The 23,723-nt window shown below is 44.7% G+C and overlaps 1 protein-coding gene across 1 annotated transcript in view; it reads right to left on the reverse strand.

Annotated features, from left to right (window-relative positions):
- RBM20 (RNA binding motif protein 20) overlaps positions 1 to 23,723 on the reverse strand; it is a 207,383-nt gene that overhangs the window by 30,497 nt on the left and 153,163 nt on the right. Inside the window, exons 6-7 of the mRNA XM_007469636.1 lie at positions 13,655 to 13,789; positions 8,744 to 8,875 (exon numbers count right to left, since the gene is read on the reverse strand). Coding sequence (XP_007469698.1) covers positions 8,744 to 8,875; positions 13,655 to 13,789 — 267 coding nt within the window. The remainder of the gene's footprint in view (positions 1 to 8,743; positions 8,876 to 13,654; positions 13,790 to 23,723) is intronic.

Raw genomic sequence — 23,723 nt, forward strand, 5'->3', positions numbered from 1 at the left:
AAGAGGGTGGGAGGGAGGAAGGCATTATAACTTGGAAAGAGATTTGAAGATCACTAACATGCAGCCTCCACATTTTACACCTGAGGAAACTGAGACCCAGAGAGGTCACTGAGGCAGAGTTCTGCCTGGCACAGCTCCAGCCACCAGCCACATTGTGTTCTAGGGTGACTCCTGGGGTTGTGCTGTGTTAAGGAACACATTCAAGGTCACAGAGATCATTAGAAAATCAGGACCTGGCAACAGGCATTTTAACTCCAAGGTCCTTTCTATGCCCCGTGCTTCCTGCAACTCCTGACTTCAGTGCGGGGATCCACAGGGGTCATTTGGTGCTCAACGTAAATCTGCAAGGTGGGCAGTGCAGGCTGTGAGCCAGGTTTCACAGCTGAGGATGCCAGGCACCCAAAGGCTCTGCCCTTCCCAGAAGTTACTATGGGATGACTGTGCCAGGACAGGACCATGCCAGCTCCCAAATCCCAACCAAAGCCCTTTCCTAAACCCAGATTGGCCAAACATTAACAAAACAATAAAAAATAAATGATTAAAAAAAGAAATTCATGAGCACAGAAGGATGGAAGCACTTTCCAAAAGACTACACAAAATTCATCCAATTAAAATGTATGGAACAGGCTGAATTTATGGTATGTGAATTATATCTCGGTAATACTGATGTTAAAAAAAAGACCTAAAAACCCTCAGTCTATGATATCAACTTTTTTTTTTTTTTTTGGCGGTACGCGGGCCTCTCACTGCTGTGGCCTCTCCCGTTGCGGAGCACCGGACGCGCAGGCTCAGTGGCCATGGCTCACGGGCCCAGCCGCTCCGCGGCACGTGGGATCCTCCCGGACCGGGGCACGAATCCGTGTCCCCTGCATCGGCAGGTGGACTCTCAACCACTGCACCACCAGGGAAGCCCTATGATGTCAACTTTTGACAAAGAATTTTATTGAGAAACTTAATCAACTGCTCTTTTTATCCTCAATTTTTTCCCCTACGTACTTAACAAAGGATCATGAAATCTTAGAGCTATACAAATGTTAGGTATCATCAAATATCTCATTTTATAGGTGTGAAACCCAGGACCAGAGATATGAATTGAGCTCTGTGATTAGCTGGGACTAGGATTCTGTGAGTCCTCTGAGTGCACAGCTGCTTATCTGTGTTATTGTTAAGATTGAAGCTTGGGCTGGGAAAACGGTACAGGAGAGAATAAAGGAGGAGCTGCCTGTGGTTTCAGGGGAGAAGCCAGAGCTCGGACTTAGGGAAAGGATGTAAAATGTTCAAGCCGGGGAGGGATCTCTTGTCCACTCGAAATGCAAGAGGAGAGAACGTCAAAGAGAAGGAAGTGACCGCTAGCCCTGTGGTCCTGAAGGAGGAGACCAAGAAGGCAGTCAATCCCCGTTCAAGAAAAGGCCCAGGCCGCCTGCCGATGCGGGGGACGCGGGTTCGTGCCCCGGTCCGGGAGGATCCCACGTGCCGCGGAGCGGCTGGGCCCGTGAGCCGCGGCCGCTGAGCCTGCGCGTCCGGCAACGGGAGGGGCCACGACAGTGAGAGGCCCGTGTACCGCAAAAAAAAAAAAAAAAAAAGAAAAGAAAAGGCCCAGGAACTGAGCACTGGTCAGGATAGCCACCCGAAAGGAGCCTCACACTTTTGGCAAATGGTCCCTTTCATCTGACTGTAGCTATAAAGATTGATCCTCTGTAAGCATATGGAAGTGTCACCTACAAGTAACCTGATCACCCAAGCCCTGCACTGTCAACTAGCACCTGAGCTGCTTAAACTGGACCAGAAGCAGAGACCGAAGGCCAAGCAACAAAAGAGCTGGGGCTGTAGGCCTGGGCCCGCCCGAGACCATCTGTCCTCCCGCCAGCGTTGTTGGTCACCACCTGTGGGTAGAACAAGACGGTTCACGTGGAGGTGATGCCACTGAGTGGGTCTTCCTTCTGCCTCCCCACCTTGGGCCACAAGGTGGAAGTTGCCTACTGCACCATCATGGGAGAGGCCCACCAGGGATGTCTGATTCCCAGGAGACCCACTGCAGCACTGCCTCCATGCGGGCCAGCTTGGGAAAGCCGGAGGGAGCCATCAGGATCCAGTGCAGGGATGTGTGATGAGATCTCCTGGCATCGGGGAGGCCACATCCCAAGTCCCAAATCTGTCCTCACCCTGCCAAGCTGGAATAGGCGAAGGCTAAAGAATGTGCCCCCAAACTGGGTACAATGTACCATGGTGACTCTTCAGGACACACAAATTCCCTGAGGGGGTTGGATCAGGGACTTTCTGTGGCAAAAAAGAGTCCCCAAAGTCCCCAACACTTTTCTTCTGCTCTCTGGAATCTCATATCCTCGTGATTGTTCCTTCCAGTCCAGATCCAGGAGAGCCTGGGGTGAGAGGAGGGGGCCTGGTCAGGGAGCAGCTGAGGTTTTGCCGGTTACCCAGGGGTAGCATGGGTGGTGGGGTTGAGACCTGCAGGGACGGGCAGGTCAGGCCAGTGTCAGAGCCAGAGGTGTTCTAGGAGCTCACGGTGCTTTCTGCACCTCCATCACCACAGACAGCAGCCCCTCGGGCCCTTCCCCTCTGGGTGCCTCCTGATGAGGGCACAGCAGCCAATCAAGCACCACAGATGGAAACACCCTCTAGTGGCCCAATGTGGTCCCCCGGGGGTCAAAGAGATGCATCCAGAGTTCTTTGGGGGCTAGAAGAGCCTCTTCTGGGCTTAACTATTTCCTTGCCCCTTATTTTCCCAATCACAGAACAGCCTCCTGGGGCCACTGTCAACCCAGCGCCCCCTGAAGTTCCTTCTGTTCAGGTCGCACGGCCCCGGTGAGGCAGGGAATGGGGTTATTGATCGCAGCCATTAGTGGCACAGGGCCCCGCATGGAATGATTGCTTCACGATGACTGGCTGGAGAGATGGAGGGATGGGCTGACGAGAAAGGACATGACAATCTGCAAATACTATACGCTGGGGCTGGTGGTCACAGGCACTGTGACGCCCCTCTGAGGACCAGAGGTCAGTTTCTCTCTTTTAAGTGATAATTCCAAATTGTTGGCACTCTCTGGCCCAAACACCCTGCCAGCTGCCATCTGAGAAGGAGTCAGAAGTGGCCAAAGACTTTCAAATAACAGAATCAACTTTTCACTCTAAGAAAATCCTCTCAATCTTCCTCTTCAGGCCTGGCCTCGTTATCCTGTGGTTAAAGGTATAAAGGAGGCAGGTACAATAAAGCTGTAATCGCTGCAGGGGAGTGGAAACGGAAGAGAACGGAGTAGTTCTGTGATGATGTTTGGGGGTACCTTTTTATTGCAGAACATTTCAAACACACACAAAAGTAGACAGAATTGTATATTGAACCTCCCCCGCCCCGCCGCCACGGTGAATCCATTTCCACTGTCAACAAGCCCCCAGGGGACCATCCACAGTGCTCTTGGTCAACACATCTTGCTACTTTAGGACAAGGGTGAGCTTCCAAGCCCCATACAGTCCCAGGGAAGTGTGCCCTCAGAGGGAGGCAGATGCTGGGCCAGCATAAAAGAAGCTGCTAGAGAGTTTTGTGCCTTCGGACCCCTCCGCGGCTGTTTTACATGTCTCCAGAGTCCCAGGAAGATGCTGAAACCTTCCAGATGAGCCCTGAACTTGTCAGAGCCAGATCCTGTCCCAGCAGCCCTGACTGTTTCTGACATGAGTGTGCTTTCCAGGCTCTACATCTCTTCTCACCTGACTGCTGCCCAGAGACCCCCTCTCAGTTTCGTTAAGTTGCCTCATCCTTCAAGGCCCTACTCAGGAATCTCTCCCTTCTTTACACAAGCAAGTCACACTGCCTTTTGCCACTGAACTTCTAGCTCCGTACGTATGCACTCAGGTTGAAATCACGAGAATTGTTCATCTCCCCTGTTTATCTCCGCCATCCCCAGCATATAGTATTTGCAGATTGTCATGTCCTTCCTCGTCAGCCCATCCCTCCATCTCTCCAGCCAGTCATCGTGGAGCACTCATTCCATGCAGGGCCCTGTGCCACTAACGGATGCGATCAATAACCCCATTCCCTGCCTCACCGGGGCCGTGCGACCTGAACAGAGGAACTTCAGGGGGCGCTGGGCTGACAGTGGCCCCAGGAGGCTGTTCTGTGATTGGGAAAATAATCACAAGTGAGACAGCAAACTTTCCCCAAGTGAGGACCATTCTCATATTCATTGTAGCTCTCGGCACCACATGGTATATGGAAAAGACCCTCAGTCATCATCTGCTGATTTATTCTTCTTAACCAAGAGCATCACGGACCACTCACAAGACTGCTTCCCAGAGCCAGGGACCATCTCTGTGGCTAGGAGGCTGGCAATTTACCAGTGACTCTGAAACCAGGCCCGCTGTCCCCAAACCACCTGGGAGCTTCGGTCCCACCCCAATCCACTAAATGAGAACATGTGGGCAAGAGGACTTGAAAACTCCCCTGACAGTTTTCTGATGGAGTGACTGGAACACACAGATTGAAACTATTCCAAACTCCCTTCTGCCGGTAAGGCACTGTGACTCTGGGGAAGTCTCTATAGAATAACCAATCTTGTCATGCAGGTCTGCAGGCAGGAAAACACTCAGTTTTTACTGTTCCTTCAGATTTTCTCTTTCTCATTCATTTCATGCATTTGTTGGACACCTATTACGTGAAAGTTTCTGCCCCAAACGCCCTGAGGAATAAAATCTCTGCCACAAAGCGTGAGACAAGATTACTGGCATGAGGAAATATTCGAGAGAGGAGAGGAGAAAATGCCTTAAAATCTCGCCTACTTCTCCCTCCACTTTGCCTGGTGAGCAAAAGGTAAAGTTCCAGGACAGAGACCCATCAAAATTTCCCCCACCTCTGCAAGCCCTGGTGGGACCCCATGTGGTAGCCCTTTGGCCCAGAGACACATGTGGATACAGTGACACATGTGGATACAGCGCTTTGCTGTCTGCCTCCCCAGGAACCATCCTCTCTTCTGCAGCCTGCTCCCAGGACATAGCGGGTGACACAGGCTTGGCCAGTCACAGCACGGCTACAGAGACTGGGTCAGGGAAGAGCACGTGTCCAAAGCTCGCCTGATTGGAATGACTTTTGGAACTTCTGTGGGAGCTACTAGGAAAAACTCCAGCTTTCTCTTGGTGAAGGAAATGGGAGGCTGAGGCGCCAGAGCTGCTGGAATCACTGAAGCCATCGCGCCGCCTAGAGGTGAGAGCCGGGGGCTGTCAGGGGCCACCGCAAGGAGACCCCAATGACAAAGCCAAACCAACCGAAAGCAGAGTGGAGAGAAACCAAGTCCTCATGATAGCATTTGGGCCCTGAATCCAGCCATGCCTGCAGCCAGGGCTACTCCTGGTCTTTTCAGTTACATGAGTGAAAACATTCCTTTTTTTCTTTTAGCCATTATGCTAAAGTTCTAGCTGATTCAGGTCAACATAGGGACCACAAGGCACATATTTCTATGCAGTGGAAACATGCCTTGAGATGCCTGCACATAGAGGCAGTGTGACTGCTTGGGAAGCAGAAAATCCTTACTAAAGGTCAGGAACAATGTTTTCTAGCCACTCAAAGTGTGCTCTGAGGACCAGAAACATAAGCATCTCCTGGGAGCTTGTGAGAAACGCAGAATCACCACCCTGCCTCAGACCTACTGAATCAGAAATTTTAATGAGATCCAAAGTGATTTGTATGCACATTGAAGTTCGATAAACTCTATTAGAATACCATCTCTGCTGCTTACTGACTGGATGACTGTAAGCAAATTACCTGATTTCTCTGTTTTTCACATGGACAACAGAGATTATAAAAACACAATAGGGCTTCCCTGGTGGCGCAGTGGTTGAGGGTCCGCCTGCCGATGCAGGGGACGCGGGTTCGTGCCCCAGTCCGGGAAGATCCCACATGCCGCGGAGCGGCTGGGCCCGTGAGCCATGGCCGCTGAGCCTGCGCGTCCGGAGCCTGTGCTCCGCAACGGGAGAGGCCGCAGCAGTGAGAGGCCCGCGTACCGCAAAAAAAATAAAAATAAAAATAAAAATAAAAACACAATATAGAGATGCAAATACAGTGCAAAACCAAAGCAGTCCTAGGTTTTAATCATGGCTCTTCCAGTAACTATGATCTTGGGCAAGTTACTGAACTTCTATGAGGCTCAGCTTCCTCATCTGTAAAACTGAGATAATAATACCTGTCTGACAGTACTGACGCCAGGATCGCAGTAGATAATGTATTAAAGTGCTTGGCACATTACTTGACCCAGGACTCAGTTAAAGATATATATTCTTGTTATTATTGTTGTACTATTTTAATTACTAGTATCCACCCTACACACCTCATAGGGGAGGGTGATTGTGAGCCTCAAAGAGACCATGTATGGAAAAAAAAATGCTTAAAATCAAAGAACACAAGGTATAGTCCTTTACTGATCTGGAAACTGAGGTTCACAGAGGTAAAGCAATTTGCCCAAGGTCATCAAAGAGGGAAGGCATAGAGGCTAGGCTGGCGCTACCACTCTTCAATCTAGTGTAGGTCACATGGCTGTTGATGGTTCTATGTTTACGTGTTCTGCCTCCCCAGACTTGCTACCTCCAAATCCGTGGGGCCTGGCCCAGTTCCCACCCACAGTGAGCACTCACTGAACATTTGCTGAATGCAAACTTTGACCATCTGACCTCTTTAACCCACAGTTTTTGCACCACCCCAAAGGACCTCTCTTGATAAGGAACTACAAACACCTTGGTACTTTAAGAAGGAGAGTACTGCAGTTAATCCTAATTAGAACCTTATGACAACATCTCATTTGGAGACCAAAGCTCCCCTGGGAATTCAGTACAGTAATTCAATTCTAAGCCCCCAGGGCAGAATCCAGGAGAACAAGAACTTTGGGTATAGAATGGGGTGGGATCGTTGACTTGTCTGAGAAAAGCAACAGGCTTTGAGAGTTGGGAAAAAAAGTGCCAGGTTCTGCCTGAAGCAGAACTGTTGGCAAAGGAACTTCAGAAGCAATAATGCAAGCAAAGCAGAATCAGGACTTTGACAACTGGTTGACATATTACCGATCTACATATGTAGACTTGTCAGAATGCTAGTCCTAGCTAGAAACAACCACTGAGCCTTTGTCTTCTGACTTGAACCTTGAAGGCAGATTAAGAGCTGTGAGCCTTGAACAAAATGGACCCTAACTAAATATGGAATGAGCTGAAGTCAACTGGAAAATCCCATTAAATAGGACAGTAGAAAGCACAAAATAAGAAGTTAGATTTAACCACAAATGTGGCACTAAATACAATAAATCCAAACGGACTAATGTCTCCAGCCAAGAGAACTCCTGCAAACCAATAGGAAGATACAATCCAAAAGAAAAGCATGGGCAAATGGCTTAAAAAGAAATTTCCCACTGGAGAAGACCGAGATGGAATAACCAACAAACACATGAAAAACTGCTCAACCTCAATTAATATAGAAAATAAAAAATAAAATCATGATAAACCATTACACTCTCTCCAGAGAGGCAAAAATTTAAAAGTTGGACAAGACAAAGTGTTAGCAAGAAGGTGAGCTATTGAAAACTCTCAGACACTACTAGTAGGCATGCTATCATCTAGTACAGTTGAGGGTAAGCATGCCTTGTGATCCAGCAATTCTACTTCTAGTTATGTACATTCCCTGGTTATACGCACATGTACATGGGTACTGGGATAACATGTTTGAAAATGTTCATAGTAGCAGTGTCTCTAATACCCTAAAACTGGAACAACTCAAATGTCCATCAACAGTGGAGTGGCTAAACAAATTTATAGTCATACAATGGAAATTTATATAACAATGAAAATAAAGATGCACCCAACATAGATGGCATAACGTTGAATGAAAGAAAACAGTATGATTCCATTCACATAAAGCTCAAAAATAGGTAAAACTAAACTATAATGTTAAAAAAGGCATAGAGAGGGGGTAGAGTAATAAGGAAAAGCAAGGAAATGGTTATCTCAGGGTCAGGAGAGTGGAGAGGGAGGGGTTGAGCACAAGAAGGGACTTACAAGTCTTCTTGGTGCTGTCCATGTCCTATTTCTTGACTTTGGTGGTGGTTTTGTGGGATTTATGGGAGTGCACCCATTATTACTTTTTCAACTGTGCAATACAAAATTAGTCACTTATCTGTCTGTATGTTATACTTCATGATAAAACAAAAAAAGAGAGAATGGTAGAGCAAGCTAAAACAAAAACAAAAGCCCTGTTTGGAATTACCTCAATTCAATCCTTAGTTCGGACAATGGCCAACTCAGTCATGTGCTGCTTAGAAGGCGTTTTATGGGGCTTAAGACAATAAACATAGAGAGGATGGAGAAGAGAATAAAAGATCAAGGGGGCAACAGATGAAGAAAAAGTTACTGAAGACCTGTCTGGGTTTCATTCAGGGGTTTATGCTTGGAACTCTCACCTCTGAAAAGCAACCATCTTTCCCTTCTTTCTTCATCTTTCAAGACTTCTCTTAAAATCCTCCTTGGGTCCCAGGTAGGTAGTCATCTTGCCCCAAGCACCCTTTTGCATCTTGTACTTACCTCAATGAGCACTTTTCTTGCCATGTTATAATGGGTTTGCCTTTCCATGTGATATCCTCAAAGGCAGTGGGTAATTTTTGGATCTTTTCCTGTGCTCTCCTTCCCACCAGCCCTTAGGCCAGTGTCCGACAAGGAGGAGACACTTAGCTGTTGCTTGTTGAATGACTGAATGAAGGAGAGAATGCTTTACCTTCAGCTGCAATTCCTTGTATCTCTTGGACATCCGAATGAGCAACTTCTCACCATTGATCATGGCAGATTTTTCTTGGTAATACTGGACCATGGCCTGGGCAGCCTCCGTGTAAGCCATCTCTAAAAAGGCCTAGGAAAGAAAGGAAGGACAGACATTGGACTTGACTTGAATGGTCTTAAAGAAAATTCTGTTCAAGGTATGACTCCATGTATATGAAGTTCAAGAATTAGGCAAAACAAACTGATGGTAGTAAAAGTTAGAGCTGAGCTTCCCTCGGGCTTGGGGGTGGGATACTGACTGGGAAGGGAAATGAGGAAATCTTCTGGGGTTCTGGAAATGTTCTATATCTTGACCCGCATAGCAAATACATAGATGTACACATGTAAAAAATTAATGGAGTACGTTTAAGACTAGTGCATTTTAGAGTATGTGTTTTATACCTCCATAAAAAGGAAAAAATTCAGTACAAGGAAGAGCTTTCTTTGATCCCATCTGTTCAAAGAGACTTATTTATTAACTTCAGCAAAAGAGCTCATTATAAGATGGCCCCTCTCCTGATCCCCCTGGTTACCAAACATTATTCTTAATTACATATGTCCATCCTGGGCTACATCATGCCACAGGAGTCCCTCTGGATGGGAGGGTCCACTAACCCACAGTTCCCCGGAGGGAAGGGGGTGTGGGGGAGTGAGTCTGCTGTACAAGTGATCTTGGGCTCATCCCTGAAAAACTTGCTATTCGGTGGTGGTGATGACAGGAGACAGACACAAGCCCTGGGTATCTGAGCTCTCAATTTCTTTGCAAAGAAAGAAATACACTAAAAAACTCGGGGGCTCCCTAGGCTTGAAGGAAGGCCATGTCTTTGTAAGATGGAGAGAGAGGAGACCCTCAGTTACGTTTCCACAGCATCTCTCCTCTTTAACTTTTCTGATAAAAACCCTTACAAAGAAACGGGTTTTCCACTCAGTCGGTGCCTACAGGGAGTTTCTAAATAGCCTGTTTTGACTGACCTGTCAGTTGACCCCAGGAGCTGCTGTGGCAGATTCGTCACTGTTATTGTCTTAGATTTGTTGGATTTGTACTATACTGATGCTGCAATGATCTGGTCCCTCAGTGTTGAAAAGGAAACATGGTTTGTGGCAAGGGAGCCCTTGCTGTGGGCCCTCACCTCCCATTTCCTTGAACTGCATGGGCTTAACAAGCTCATCCTCCCTCCTTCCCTCACATTTGCTTTTGAATTTCAGACATGCCTTTCTCTGTGCTGTCACAGTCTATGGCAGAAGCCCAGGAAACCAAAAAGTGAGGGTTCTTTTACTCTAAGATCAGGAACAAGACAAGGTTGCCCACCCTCACTGCTATTATTCAACATAGTTTTGGAAGTTTTAGCCACAGCAATCAGAGAAGAAAAAGAAATAAAAGGAATCCAAATCAGAAAAGAAGAAGTAAAACTGTCACTGTTTGCAGATAACATGATACTATAAATAGAGAATCCTAAAGATGCTACCAGAAAACTACTAGAGCTAATCAATGAATTTGGTAAAGTAGCAGGATACAAAATTAATGCACAGAAGTCTCTTGCATTCCTATACACTAATGATGAAAAATCTGAAAGACAAATTAAGGAAACACTCCCATTTACCACTGCAACAAAAAGAATAAAATACCTAGGAATAAACATACCTAAGGAGCCAAAAGACCTGTATGCAGAAAACTATAAGACACAGATGAAAGCAATTAAAGACCATACAAACAGATGGAGAGATATACCATGTTCTTGGATTGAAAGAATCAACACTGTGAAAATGACTATACTACCCAAAGCAATCTACAGACTCAGTGCAATCCCCATCAAACTACCAATGGCATTTTTCACAGAACTAGAACAAAAAATTTCACAATTTGTATGGAAACACAAAAGACCCTGAATAGCCAAAGAAAAAGAAAAGAGAAAGAGAGAGAAAGAGAAAGAAAAACGGAGTGGGAGGAATCAGGCTCCTGGACTTCAACTATACTACAAAGCTACAGTAATCAAGATAGTATGGTACTGGCACAAAAATAGAAATATAGATCAATGGAACAGGATAGAAAGCCCAGAGATAAACCCACGCACATATGGTCACCTTATCTTTGATAAAGGAGGCAAGAATATACAATGGAGAAAAGACAGCCTCTTCAATAAGTGGTGCTGAGAAAACTGGACAGCTACATGTAAAAGAATGAAATTAGAACACTCCCTAACACCATCCACAAAAATAAACTCAAAATGGATTAACGACCAAAATGTAAGGCCAGACACTATCAAACTCTTAGAGGCAAACATAGGCAGAACACTCTATGACATAAATCACAGCAAGATCCTTTTTGACTCACCTCCTAGAGAAATGGAAATAAAAACAAAAATAAACAAAGGGGACCTAATGAAACTTAAAATCTTTTGCACAGCAAAGGAAACCATAAACAAGATGAAAAGATAACCCTCAGGATGGGAGAAAATATTTGGAAATGAAGCAACTGACAAAGGATTAATCCCCCAAATATACAAGCAGCTCATGCAGCTCAATATCAGAAAAACAAACAACCCAATCCAAAAATAGGCAGAAGACCTAAACAGACATTTCTCCAATGAAGACATACAGATTGCCAACAAACACATGAAAGGATGCTCAACATCACTAGTCATTAGAGAAATGCAAATCAAAACTACAATGAGGTATCACCTCACACCTGTCAGAATGGCCACCATCAAAAAGTCTACAAACAGTAAATGCTGGAGAGGGTGTGGAGAAAAGGGAACCCTCCTGCACTGTTGGTGGGAATGTAAATTGGTACAGCCACTATGGAGAGCAGTATGGAGGTTCCTTAAAAAACTAAAAATAGAACTACCATAGGACCCAGCAATCCCACTACTGGGCATATACCCTGAGAAAACCATAATTCAAAAAGAGTCATTGTACCACAGTGTTCACTGCAGCACTATTTACATTAGCCAGGATATGGAAGCAACCTAAGTGTCCATCGACAGATGAATGGATAAAGAAGATGTGGCACATATATACGATGGAATTTTACTCAGCCATAAAAAGAAACGAAATTGAGTTATTTGTAGTGAGCTGGACGGACCTAGAGTCTGTCATACAGAGAGAAGTAAGTCAAAAAGAGAAAAACAAATACCATATGCTAACACATATATATGGAATCTAGGAAAAAAAAAAAAAAAAGGTTCTGATGAACCTAGGGGCCGGACAGGAATAAAGACACAGATGTAGAGAATGGACTTGAAGACATGGGGAGGGGGAAGGGTAAGCTGGGACGAAGTGAGAGAGTAGCATTGACATATATACCAAATGTAAAAAAGATAGCTAGTGGGAAGCAGCCACATAGCACAGGGAGATCAGCTTGGTGCTTTGTGACCACCTAGAGGGGTGGGATAGGGAGGGTGGGAGGGAGACTCAAGAAGGAGGGGATATAGGGATATATGTATATGTATAGCTGATTCACTTTGTTATACAGCAGAAACTAACACAACATTGTAAAGCCATTATACTCCAATAAAGATGTTTTAAAAAAAAAAGTCAGGGTTCTTTCAAATTCCGCCACTCAGCTTTCTAGGTGCCTCTTTCTTTTTTAAAAATTCTTAAATTTTTTATTTTTATACAGTTTTTAAAGGTTACTTTCCATTTAGTTATTACAAAATATTGGCTGTATTTCCCGTGTTGTACAATACATCCTTGAGCCTATCGTACACCCAATAGTTTGTACCTCCCACTTGCCCACCCCTATATTGCCCCTTCCCCTGCCCCACTTGTAACCAGTAGTTTTTTCTCTATATCTGTGAGTCTGCTTCTTTTATGTTATATTCAGTAGTTTCTTGTATATTTTAGATTCCACAGTATAAGTGATATCATACAGTATTTATCTTTCTCTGTCTGACTCTAAGTGCCTGTTTCTTCATGCAAACATTTTAGCATCTCGGGCTCTCACTGGTCACATGGGAATAAAACGAATTCAGTGAATCTCACTGCATTCATGTCGCAAGCTGAATTTTGGAAATTTTGGAAATTTGCCCAAAATAGAATTCTGAGAAGGAGGAATGAAGAGACTAAATGAGTAGCCTAAACCCAGGTTGACAGAGGAAGACCACTGATGATCCAAGTGGTCTTGGACTCAGACCACTGAGTCTCCAAAGTTCAGGCCTTAATTAAGAAAAGAATTTCTCCTATGCCTGTTCCTGATTCCTGAAGTTAAAATATTTATTAAAAATAAAAGACTAAATATTGTTACTTCTGACCAGTCACTGTATAAACTATCCCCTTTGACTTTAGAAATGAAGACAAACATATTAACCCCCAAAGGCTCAGTCAGTCCTCATAGGTTAAGGGTTCTTAGTTCCGTAGATTCATCAGGCATCCATTAATTCCCACCTACTCTTCTGCTCTGAGAACCAAGAGCCTCAGTTGCTAACACCAAGGATCAGTGAAAATAACCTGTTCCCCGTCAGTTGTTGGCTGGCTCAAAAATCCATACCCGCAGAGATGAGAAACTTAGAAGGTAAGAAAGACAGTGGCATTAGCTCAGGGGGTGGGTAACACAGTGAAAAGACTCAAGTGCATGGATTTCTGTTTTAGGGACCTGCTAGCTTTTCTGTGATAATGAGCACCTCATTCCAAAGTACATTCTCACTTCTAGGTAACTCACAAAGGCCTGGATCCATCACAAGAAGGGTCAGGTGAAACAAGAGGAAACAAAACACCACCATCAATGAAAACCTCTGTGCTGTACCAGCAGGAGGCCAGCTGTGTATTACCCCTTTATGTTATGAACAGCTGCTTTTTAAAAAAATTATGTAGTTCCCCTCCACCAATGTGTGGTCTATCTGGTACATACCAGTGTGAAAGTGCCCAGACCTACCTGATTAGTAGACTTCATGAGGATGTAATTAGTGACCTTTCCAAAGGGCAGCCCCAGGTTAATGACGTCATTCTCGGTGCAGCTTCCCTCCGGCAGATTGCAGATGTGTACCACGCGGCCAGCACCTGTTTTCCGCTGCGCAAACGGGAACAAAGAGCAGTGGTTTGGTCTTCAAAAGACATTTCCTTCTTGCCCTCTATCTATTCTAGATGCTCCTATTGGCTATCTTCCCCCAAATAATGATCAAAAAACTATAATTTACAAAATGAATGCAGAAAAATAATCCATTTGCAGAGATATATAAAACACTGATTTTATGCCATCTCTTTACAAAAAAGATTCATAACAATTTTAACGAGAAATTACATCCAGGGCTGTCGAAGAGATAAGGAAATGGGCATAACATATGTTGCTGGTGGGAGGTTGTATATCTACAATCTTCTGAGAAGATACTTTAGCATATTGAATAAAACTTAAAATATATATAGCACAGGATCCTGCCATCCCACTTTTGGAAATCTAGCCTACAGAAATAAATACACCAATATGTAAATACTTATGTACAAGGACATTTATTGCAGTTAATTTATTATAATAAATTTATAATTTATTGCAAAAATTTTTGGAAACAGCCTGAATGTCCAAGAATAGGATAATGATTGAGTAATTGATGGTTCACACCTACAATGGAAAATGATGTAGCCATTGAAAGAAGGTGGTGAATGAGCTGATCAGGAAAACATTTTTAAGGTAAAGTAAAAAGCAGGTTGCCAAGTACAGGTGTAATATAATGCTATTCTTGTAAAACAAAGCAAAATCCAAAAAAATATAAGAAAAAGATGAAGCAAATGTAAAATTTTGATAATTATTGGAATTGGGGGATGAGTACACAGGGGTTAATTACACTTGTCTCTACTGTTCTGTATGTTTGAAATTTTTCACAATGGCAACATTTTAAGGGATATCAGCACAGACACAGAAAGGTATGAGGCAATACGTATCAACCTATCAGTATTGGTTATCTTCAAAGGGCAGAACTGGAAGGGAGTAAGGGGGAGATGTTTAACCTATTTCTTATATGTCTCATATTGTTTGACTTATAAATTTTTAAAAACCCAATAAAGAAAAAAGGACATAGAAAGGATCTGTGAACTTAATACATAGACATTCACAGCAACAACCTTTGGTTTAGGGCAATGGTTTCCAAAACTTTTGTTAGCCTTGAAATCCTTTCTTCAAACAAAAGCTTGCCCACCAGCCCAACATATTCAACAAATAAAGAGGTGCTGCTCTAGACAAACCTTGTGATCCAACACCCTGCCACCACCCCCCATCCAGCAGTCCCAAAGGCATCTCTAAGGAACACAGTTTAGAAACGAAGACCCGGGCCTAATCAAAGCTCCTGGAGGGAGGAAGTGTGTCTGATTGGTCTGTGGAAACCTTAATCAGACTGGAGTCTCCAGGAGGTTCAAGAATTATTAGCCATAAGCCAACCCAATGTGGAAGAGAAGGATGCAATTTTCTAAGCCCACATTTGCATAATCACCATCTTCTTTCTAAGATAAAGTGAACTTCAACATCTAATTACATTTGATGTGGGTCCTACTCTGCTATAGTAATATAATGGGAAAGTCTGAGGTCTCATCCCTAACAAGGGCTAATAATTGGGTAATTCTACCATGAAAAGCCCTCATTTGTCTCATCTGGGCTGAGGACAATAAGAGTCATAAGAATTTCCTTGGACGGTTCAGCCCTGAATTGGAGAAACCCAAGTGCCCCTTTCAGACCTCCCTCTCTGCAGTGTCCAGAGGTCAAGCACTTTCCCAAAGGGAAACAGCCTTCAGTGTGTGGCCCAGGCAGCTCCCAGAGCACGCCCATACCTCCCTAAAGTGCAAACGGTGCTCTCCATAAGCTGGGAGACTTTGAGTATGAACCTGGCTAAGGAGGACCGAGCCCTTCTCCAGGGAAGACAGGAGGAGGGCTAAGAGGCAGGATCTTTGCCTCTCATTAGGGTGAGGGGTCACACAAAAATGCAGACCCCACTGAGCTCTCGGGCTGGGCAAAGTGGCCAGTCCTCTGAGTTTATCAACAGGAAGGCTGAGGCTGGGTGCTCTGCTGGCTCCTCTTAGCCTGGCACGTTTCTGCCCATGTGACTCTGCTGTGGCCGGCCCGGGCTCATGCATGCTCGGGCAACAGAGCAGACACGCAGGGCAGTTCTGGACTGACCCTGCTCCTTGCCTGTCCCGTTGCCTAGTGACTGGGCACGAGGGCCAGCGCCTCTCTCATTGTGTCCTCCAGACTGAAAGAGCAACTCAAGAGGCTTTTATCCAAGCGTAAGTGTAGCAAGTACTGCTGAGAGCAGAGCATAATGCCTCCCGAGGAATAAACACCCTCACCGTCGCTGGTCACCAAAGAACGATATGAAGTCACACTGCGGACAAGTTAGAAAGGTGCTAAAATGAGTGAGTCTAAATTAAGATTTTCATTTAAATTTAAAAAGTACATTGCAGCAACATGGATGGACCTAGAGGATTGTGACACTAAGTGAAGTAAGTCAGAGAAAGACAAATATCATATGATATCACTTATATGTGCAATCTAAAAAAAAATGATACAAATGAACTTATTTACAAAACAGAAATAGACTCACAGACATAGAAAACAAATTTACGGTGACCAAAGGGGAAAGGGGGTAGGGATAAATTAGGAGTTTGGGATTAGCAGATACACACAACTATATATAAAACAAATAAACAACAAGGACCTACTATATGGCAGAGGGAACTATATTCAATATCTTGTAATAACCTATAATGGAAAAGAATCTGAAAAAGAATAGACATATGTATGTATAACTGAATCACTTTGCTGTACACCTGAAACTAATACAACATGTAAATCAACCATCCTTCAATAGAAAGTTGTTTGTTTGGAAAAACTAAAAAAAAAAGTATCTATTTACATAGAAAAAAAAGTACATTTCATTGGCTCTTTTTCCTCCCAAGATTTTAATCAGCAGTAGAAATTGGATTTTATTGACACCCTTGTCGTCACTTAAAATACTCATGAGACTTTTAGTAATCTTCCAATTAATCATATTAATCTGGAGTTTCTCCACTGGTGAACTGCAGATGGGTTACACGTACGCCAAGATACTGGCCCCTTGGGGCAAAGTACCTTCAGCGGCCACAAGCAGCTTCTTTACTTTAACCAGTTCCCTTCAGTGTATCATTTTCTAAGGGACCCATGAAATGAAAATCTTGCCCATCAAAAATCTGTGCTGGGCTTCCCTGGCGGCGCAGTGGTTGAGAGTTCGCCTGCTGATGCAGGGGACACGGGTTCGTGCCCCAGTCCGGGAAGATCCCACATGCTGCGGAGCGGCTGGGTCCGTGAGCCATGGCCGCTGAGCCTGCGTGTCCGGAGCCTGTGCTCCGCAACGGGAGAGGCCACAACAGTGAGAAGCCCGCATACCGCAAAAAAAAAAAAAAATCTGTGCTGTGTCTGGTGTCAGGGTATGTGAGAAATCTTAACCAGTTAGAAACATTTTTTATGTGTGGTATTCTTTTGCAAATTTCTGATTTAGGGTAGTTCAGTCTACTTTCCTTTCTGTCACTGACCTAAAGTATCTTTCTGTTAAACTCAACTAGGTTCAAAATCATATTTGATTCATAAAGGGTGTGGGGTTATATGTATAATCATTCTATCCTTGAACAGTTCATATAAACATGGCTATTATTTGCCTTACGTCCTATGGGGACTCTGGACGATGGGGGAGAAGGGGTGAGAGGAAAGCAGAATACGGTCTAGGTGGTCCTCTTCTAGAGTAAAATCTGTCCACTGGGGTCGCAGACAATCCTGAGTGCCTTGGAGCAGACAGCATGATGCCTTATGCTAATTCCCAACCTGGGTTCTCTAAGAAGTCCAAGTCCTGAAGGGTCTTTGAAGGTAATATATCAAGGAAGGGTTGTTATTTTTGACATTTAAAAAACCGGAGTTGAGGGACTTCCCTGGCGGTCCAGTGGTTCAGACTTCACCTTCCAATGTAGGGGGTGTGGGTTTGATCCCTGGTCAGGGAGCTAAGATCCCACGTGCCCGGCGGCCAAAACACCAAAGCATAAAACAGAAGCAATATTGTAACAAATTCAATAAAGACTTTTAAAAATTTAAAAACAAACAAACAAAAGAACCTGAGTTGAGATCATACTTTGAGTTTCTTTACTGAGATGCTAATCTTGGTTAGATCCTTACCCTGATGAGAAAGTCTGTTTGGTGTGTCTGTGTTTTTCTATTCATAAAAACAGGGAGCTAGTTAATTACTCACTAATGTAAGTACTTTGGCAGATACAGTACTTTTGCCAAACATGAAATGCAGGACAGGTGCTGCTCGAGGTAGGAGTAATAACTGAAAACAGTTTGGGCTGTAAAAAGCACAAGACTTCCTGATGTAGTGAAAGAACCTGATCTTGGAAGACAGAGGACTGGGTTTCAGTCCCAGCTCAGCGACCGATTAGGTACATGACAAGGACAAACTCGTTTTCCTTTCTGGGCCTTAGTTCCCCAGTGTCTGGAATGAGGAAGTTAGTCTATACGTCTTAAGTCCTCTCCAGATGTAAAATATCCATGCTTATGTGGCTCAAAGTTCTAAAATTCCACTCCTCTCAGAAGCCTTGCCAAGCTAAACCCTAAGATCCAGGTTAATGATAAGTTTCCCCAACTGTGTTGGGCAAAAACAGGAAGTCTGTGTTTTTCCCACTCCCTGTCCCAATGAATGTAATGTTTGTCCTCCCACTCTGTGTGCTCAGCCGTTTCAGCATGCATGCATATGTGCACAAGCACAGCCATTGCTCAGACAGGCCCGTATGTGTTGGTGCTGGTTTCATCTTTACAGGGCTGAAGATAAGCTCTAAGCAGTGAACACCTTGCCAATGTGCTCTGCCCTGAGAAAGACTGCTCCCTGAATGAACGAGAGGAGTTGAGATCATATACTGAGATAAACTAAAGACACGTGGGAACACTGCCTCTCTGAGGACAGACACACATCAGGTGTGTGCCACCTCACGGTCTTCAGGCACCAGTGCCAGGCCAGTGGGAATATCAGACAGACCTGGGTCTGTGTCCCTGCTCCCCAGTGACTACCGTGGGCAAGTTACTGAATTTCTCCAAGCCTGAGTTTGTTTGTCTATAAACCAGGGAAAATAAACATTGATTCCACAGGACTGTTTAGAAGACAAAAATGCCACAACGTGTGTAAAGTGCCTTTGTGCAAGGCCTGGCATCAGCAGGCTTCTATAAATAAATATTTGTCTCCTTCTTTCCTCCAACGGTTAAAGGATGTGCTATGATGCTCCTGGACTGGGAATAAAAGTAACTGTACTGTGATTATGTAAGAGAAAGTCTGTATTCTTAGGAAATTCATGCTGATGTAGTTAGGAGTGAAGAGGTACCATGTCTCCAATGGTTCAGGAGAAATATGCATATAGATCATTAGACAGATGGATGGATGGATGAACAGATAAAGATAGAGATGGATGGATAGACAGATGATAAAGAGACAGACAGAAAAGACACAGAGAGAGAATGATGAAGTAAATGGGCCAAAATGTAAAAAAAGTAGTAAATCTAGGCAAAAGGTATATGTGGGGGGGGGGAGTGTTCCTTATACCTTTCTTGCAACTTTTCTGTAAGTCTAAATTATATTAAAATTAAAAGTTACTAAAATAAATTTTAAAAGATGTGCTCTGGGGCAGAAGAGCAGCTGGGTTTAGAGAGAATTGTGAGACCTGGTGTTGATGGGCTCCGCTAACATCCCACCTGATTGTCTGCCTGCTGAGCTCCCAGGAGGCACACATCCGACAGTGCATTTGGAACTTCCCAGTCCAAGGTCAAATCTCTAAGAGAGCTAAGGCCTCTGGGCTGTAACTGAAGCCCTCATTACCAACCTAAGGGGACAATCATCCTTCACCAGCCCGGAGGACACTTCAGTCAGCTCGTAGACCAGCATGACCGGAATGCCCCTACATGCCCCTACGTACAGCCTGGGCTGTACATTTTCACAGGCTGGGGTCACTCATTTAAAACCAGATGCTGCTTCTAATGGTTCATGCAGCTGAGTCCAAGACCTCTCAAGTCACCCACAAATCTTTTATAGATGGGTGGAAATGTGAAAAGAGCAGACTTGTGTAGGAAGATTCTGAGACCTTTCAATGCCCTCCGATGCAGGTGGGAACAGGCTTCGCAGATGAGTTCAAAGAACAGCCCCAGTTCAAATAACTCACAGAGTTGCAATAAAAAATGTGGCTCAGGGCAAGAGGGCTGCGGGGTGAGAGAAGTCTCTCAAAGTGCTTCTTAGAGCTACGAAATGTAGATTCGATCTTCAATAAACAATTTTCTCTGCTCCAGCCTGATCTCCTTTAGATGTGACCTAATTTCCTCTGGCACACAGTCTGTGGGCCTCTGCTGGGTTTGTGCTAAACAAACCTTAGGACAGACACAGGGCAAATGTTTATTTCTCATGGTGTTGATTTCGAACATACTATGCAGAGAGTGAATGGGCATGAGTTCCAAAGCTATATGGATCTTGGTGTAACTTGGAGGATAGAAAGATGTCTTTATCGATACTTTCAAATATTTTATAAAGCATATTAGCTTTGACTTAGAGAAAATCTACTTTGATTGGTGCCAGATTGCCTACGGGTCTCGGGTGGCTCATGTGATGAGTAACTTCAAAATTACTGTAAACTTTAGAGTCATGGAACCTTAAAACCAGGAGGTCATCTGGTCCACACTCATCAATGTGTATGCAGACACTGATGCCTGGGAGAAGGTAAGGAACTTAATCTGTGGCAATGAAGCAGGGGCAGATGTGTAATAACAACTCTCACTGAAAAACCAATCAATCGCAGACTTGATAAATTCCAGTAAACGTATACAATAGATGGTGTTACATCTGATAGTGTTTCATGTTCAGATGTGAAAAGATGTCTATAAATCAATTAAAATATGTCTTGAGAGTTTATGTTAAGTGAAAAAAACCCAAGTTGCACAACAGATGATATGGGGTAATCTGACTTTCTCCAAAATATACACTTTTAGTAAATAAACATGCACACGTACACTAGCTAGAGATAGATAGCTACAGGCAAAGACATTTACCTTTGGCTTTCTCTGCAGGGTCAGATTTTCTATTTTTTATATCTCTGTTACTGTTTAAAATTTTTTACATCATTTTACTGTTTTTGCAACAAGAAAAAATAATTCATATTTGTAAAAAGAAAAGGAAAAAAACCCAGAAAACAAAACCTACCCAGGTCTCCTGCTTCCCCACTCTTTGCTCTCTTCGAAAATGTACAAGGTGAACCCTGCCCAGGGGACAAGAGCGAGGACAGAGCTGGAATGGTGAGGGAGGGTGCCACATCAGTTAAGAACTCTCCATGCTCTTTGGCGGTCAGGAGACCAGAGTGCTCTGAGCCATGGACCCAGAAGGCCAAGCTGGACAGATAGATGTTCAAGAAACAGCCAGCAATCTGAGGGACAACCTATGACTTAAACCTCTGGTCTTTCACAAACATTTCTATTTTCCTGTGCCTCAGTTTCCTTATTTATATACGTTTTCTGGTGTGCAGGGTCCTGGTGAGAAAGAAACCATAAAAACAATGTGTATCGTCCCAGGCCAGGGAAGTCCCATCTGAGGCACCAGCACTAAATAAACTCCAAGGTGGCTGTGAAAACTACAAGGCGGTTTTACGGGGACAGCCAGCAGGCAAAGTGCATCTCAGGCAGGCGCAAGAAAACTATTTACAGCCTGAGAAGGCCCCTATGGCCCCTTCTAGAAAGCTGATCACTCTGTTTATGACAACTCGGGCAGAAAAGGATAAAGTGCGTCTGCTCTGTCAAATGGCAGAAGCTTAAGTGAAAGTGAATGCTCCTCTCCCAGGACCCTGGGGCTGGAGGACCCTGGGGCTGGAGGGGACAGACACAAAGCACCCACCCTCGGCAAACGCAGCACACAACTGTCACTTCAGTGCCCCATCTCTGTCAGAAATAAACATGGAAACAAAGGGCTTGCATTCCCACCGAGCTGAGACAAACGTAAATTCAGCCAAGCCTGGGCTTGGGGGAGGTGGTAGATGCGTCATGTGGTCATTACAGATTTCGTGGCAGTTCAGATACCCTCTGAAGCCTCAGTCATGACACGGAGCCCCCTGTCACTGTGTTCCCCTGCTTAAAAACAGAGGGCTTTAGAAGGAAGAACTGCTCTTTGCTCCACAAACAATAGTGATATGACAATGGCTGAGTCCTGGCTGTTCCAGCTTTTACTTAACAAAATGTGTTTCTGAAAAGACTCATGTAAGCGGAATCAGGCAGAAAAAGCCCTGGCACTGGACTGGAACACACATCTAGAGGAAAAGGCATCAAAGCCTTTATGGGTTCCCTATGGTAGCTGGAAGCGGGGAAGTGGGAGGAATTTCACTGTCCTCAAATATTTCTTTTCTGTTTGAATATTCACAAAAAGCATAAATGTGTAAGCAGAAAAAACCGATAGAATGCAAAAGGAGCTCTCCAGCCACTCACAGAGCCCAGAAAAGCATCCCCTGGTAACATAGTAACTACCCCTTGATGTATCTACTTATCTTGGGAGGTCAGTACTTGTAGGCAGAAAAAAACCCAATAATTTCTCTGAGGAACTCTCCTGCTACTTAAAGGAGCCTCGCAGAGCATCGTAGCAGATTCATCAGCTCTTCATTTCTTGGCTTTTCTCCAGAGGTCAATATTTTTGGATTTCAGGTTTTTCTAAAGAGACATACCCACATCCGACAGCATTTGCCAGAAATGGCAACAAGAGGACCAGAAGCTGATAGAAGGATGTGAACATCCAGGCACTGATGATGCAGGGAGTGGCTGGGGCAAACTGCATCCTCGCCCCCTAGATTATCCTTGGGAAGCTCACGTGACCAGCAAGGCTTCGCAGAACTTGTAACGATAAAACCAGTCAGATGAGAGCTCTTCACCTCCAATGGGTGTATAGAAATGCCTCCAAATGTCGGGTACATCTTGGGAGATGCGGTCACAGTACAGGAGAATTCGGCTGCTGGGTCTGACGGCCTTTTCACCTTTTGCTCCACGGCTGCTGGCCAAAGCCTTAGAAGTCCTCATCGCCTCAGGCAGCCTCAGAGCCTGCTAAGCAGCTTGTGGAGTGGGAGTGGGGGAGGAGGGAACTTACTAATGAGAGAATCATCACGAGGGAGAGACCTCAGAGGCCCTCCGAGACGGGTAGCAGCACTTAGCAGTTAAAAATGAGGCTTCTAGATAGAGCCGGGTCCTCTGGGTTCAAATCCCAGTGCTGCCATTTACCAGCTGTGTGACCTTAGGCAGGTTACTTAGTCTCTCTGTGCCTCAGTTTCCTCCCCTCACAGAGTTGTCTGGAGGATTAAATGAGCTAATACATACAAAAAAATGCTAAGAATGTGTTGGGCACTATGTAAATGTGCTATTATGATCATATCCGACAATGTCTGGGCTCTCCATCACCTTCCTGCTGCTGCCAGTGCTGAAAGCAAAATGTTCCTTGTGTTGCTTCTCAGGCTCAAGCCAGATGAATGCCCATCTCTAGGCGTCTGGAGGAAAACTGTACTCATGAATGGTCACAAGTCAGCAGATTGCTCGTGCCTGCCCCTCACCTAAGTAAAGCCCTTCCGTGGGAGCCCCTCAGCATCTCTCAGGGTGGGGAGGGCAGATATGACTACAGGGATTCCAGACAGATTCGCATAGGAGGAACGCTGACACTGAGACCGGCCCCAAATCACATGACCAGCAGACAGAGCTGGCCTTAGCAAAGGTTTCCCCATAGCAGGCTAAACAGACTCGCTACTCAATAATAGCCATTATTACTTCTCACACACTGCACGGTTCACAAAGCATTGTCACCTACATGGTCTCATTTGACCCTCACAAGGGCAGGACAATGCTGGTCTACCCTCAGACCAAAGAATCAGGAGACTGTGCTCAAATGGCCACATAAGATGTTCTAAGATTAGAGGCATAATCAGAAGGATCACAAGCCAAGTGAAAA

This window comes from Lipotes vexillifer, unplaced genomic scaffold (genome assembly GCF_000442215.2).
Source record: "Lipotes vexillifer unplaced genomic scaffold, Lipotes_vexillifer_v1.1 scaffold240, whole genome shotgun sequence".
Lineage (NCBI taxonomy): Eukaryota > Metazoa > Chordata > Mammalia > Artiodactyla > Lipotidae > Lipotes > Lipotes vexillifer.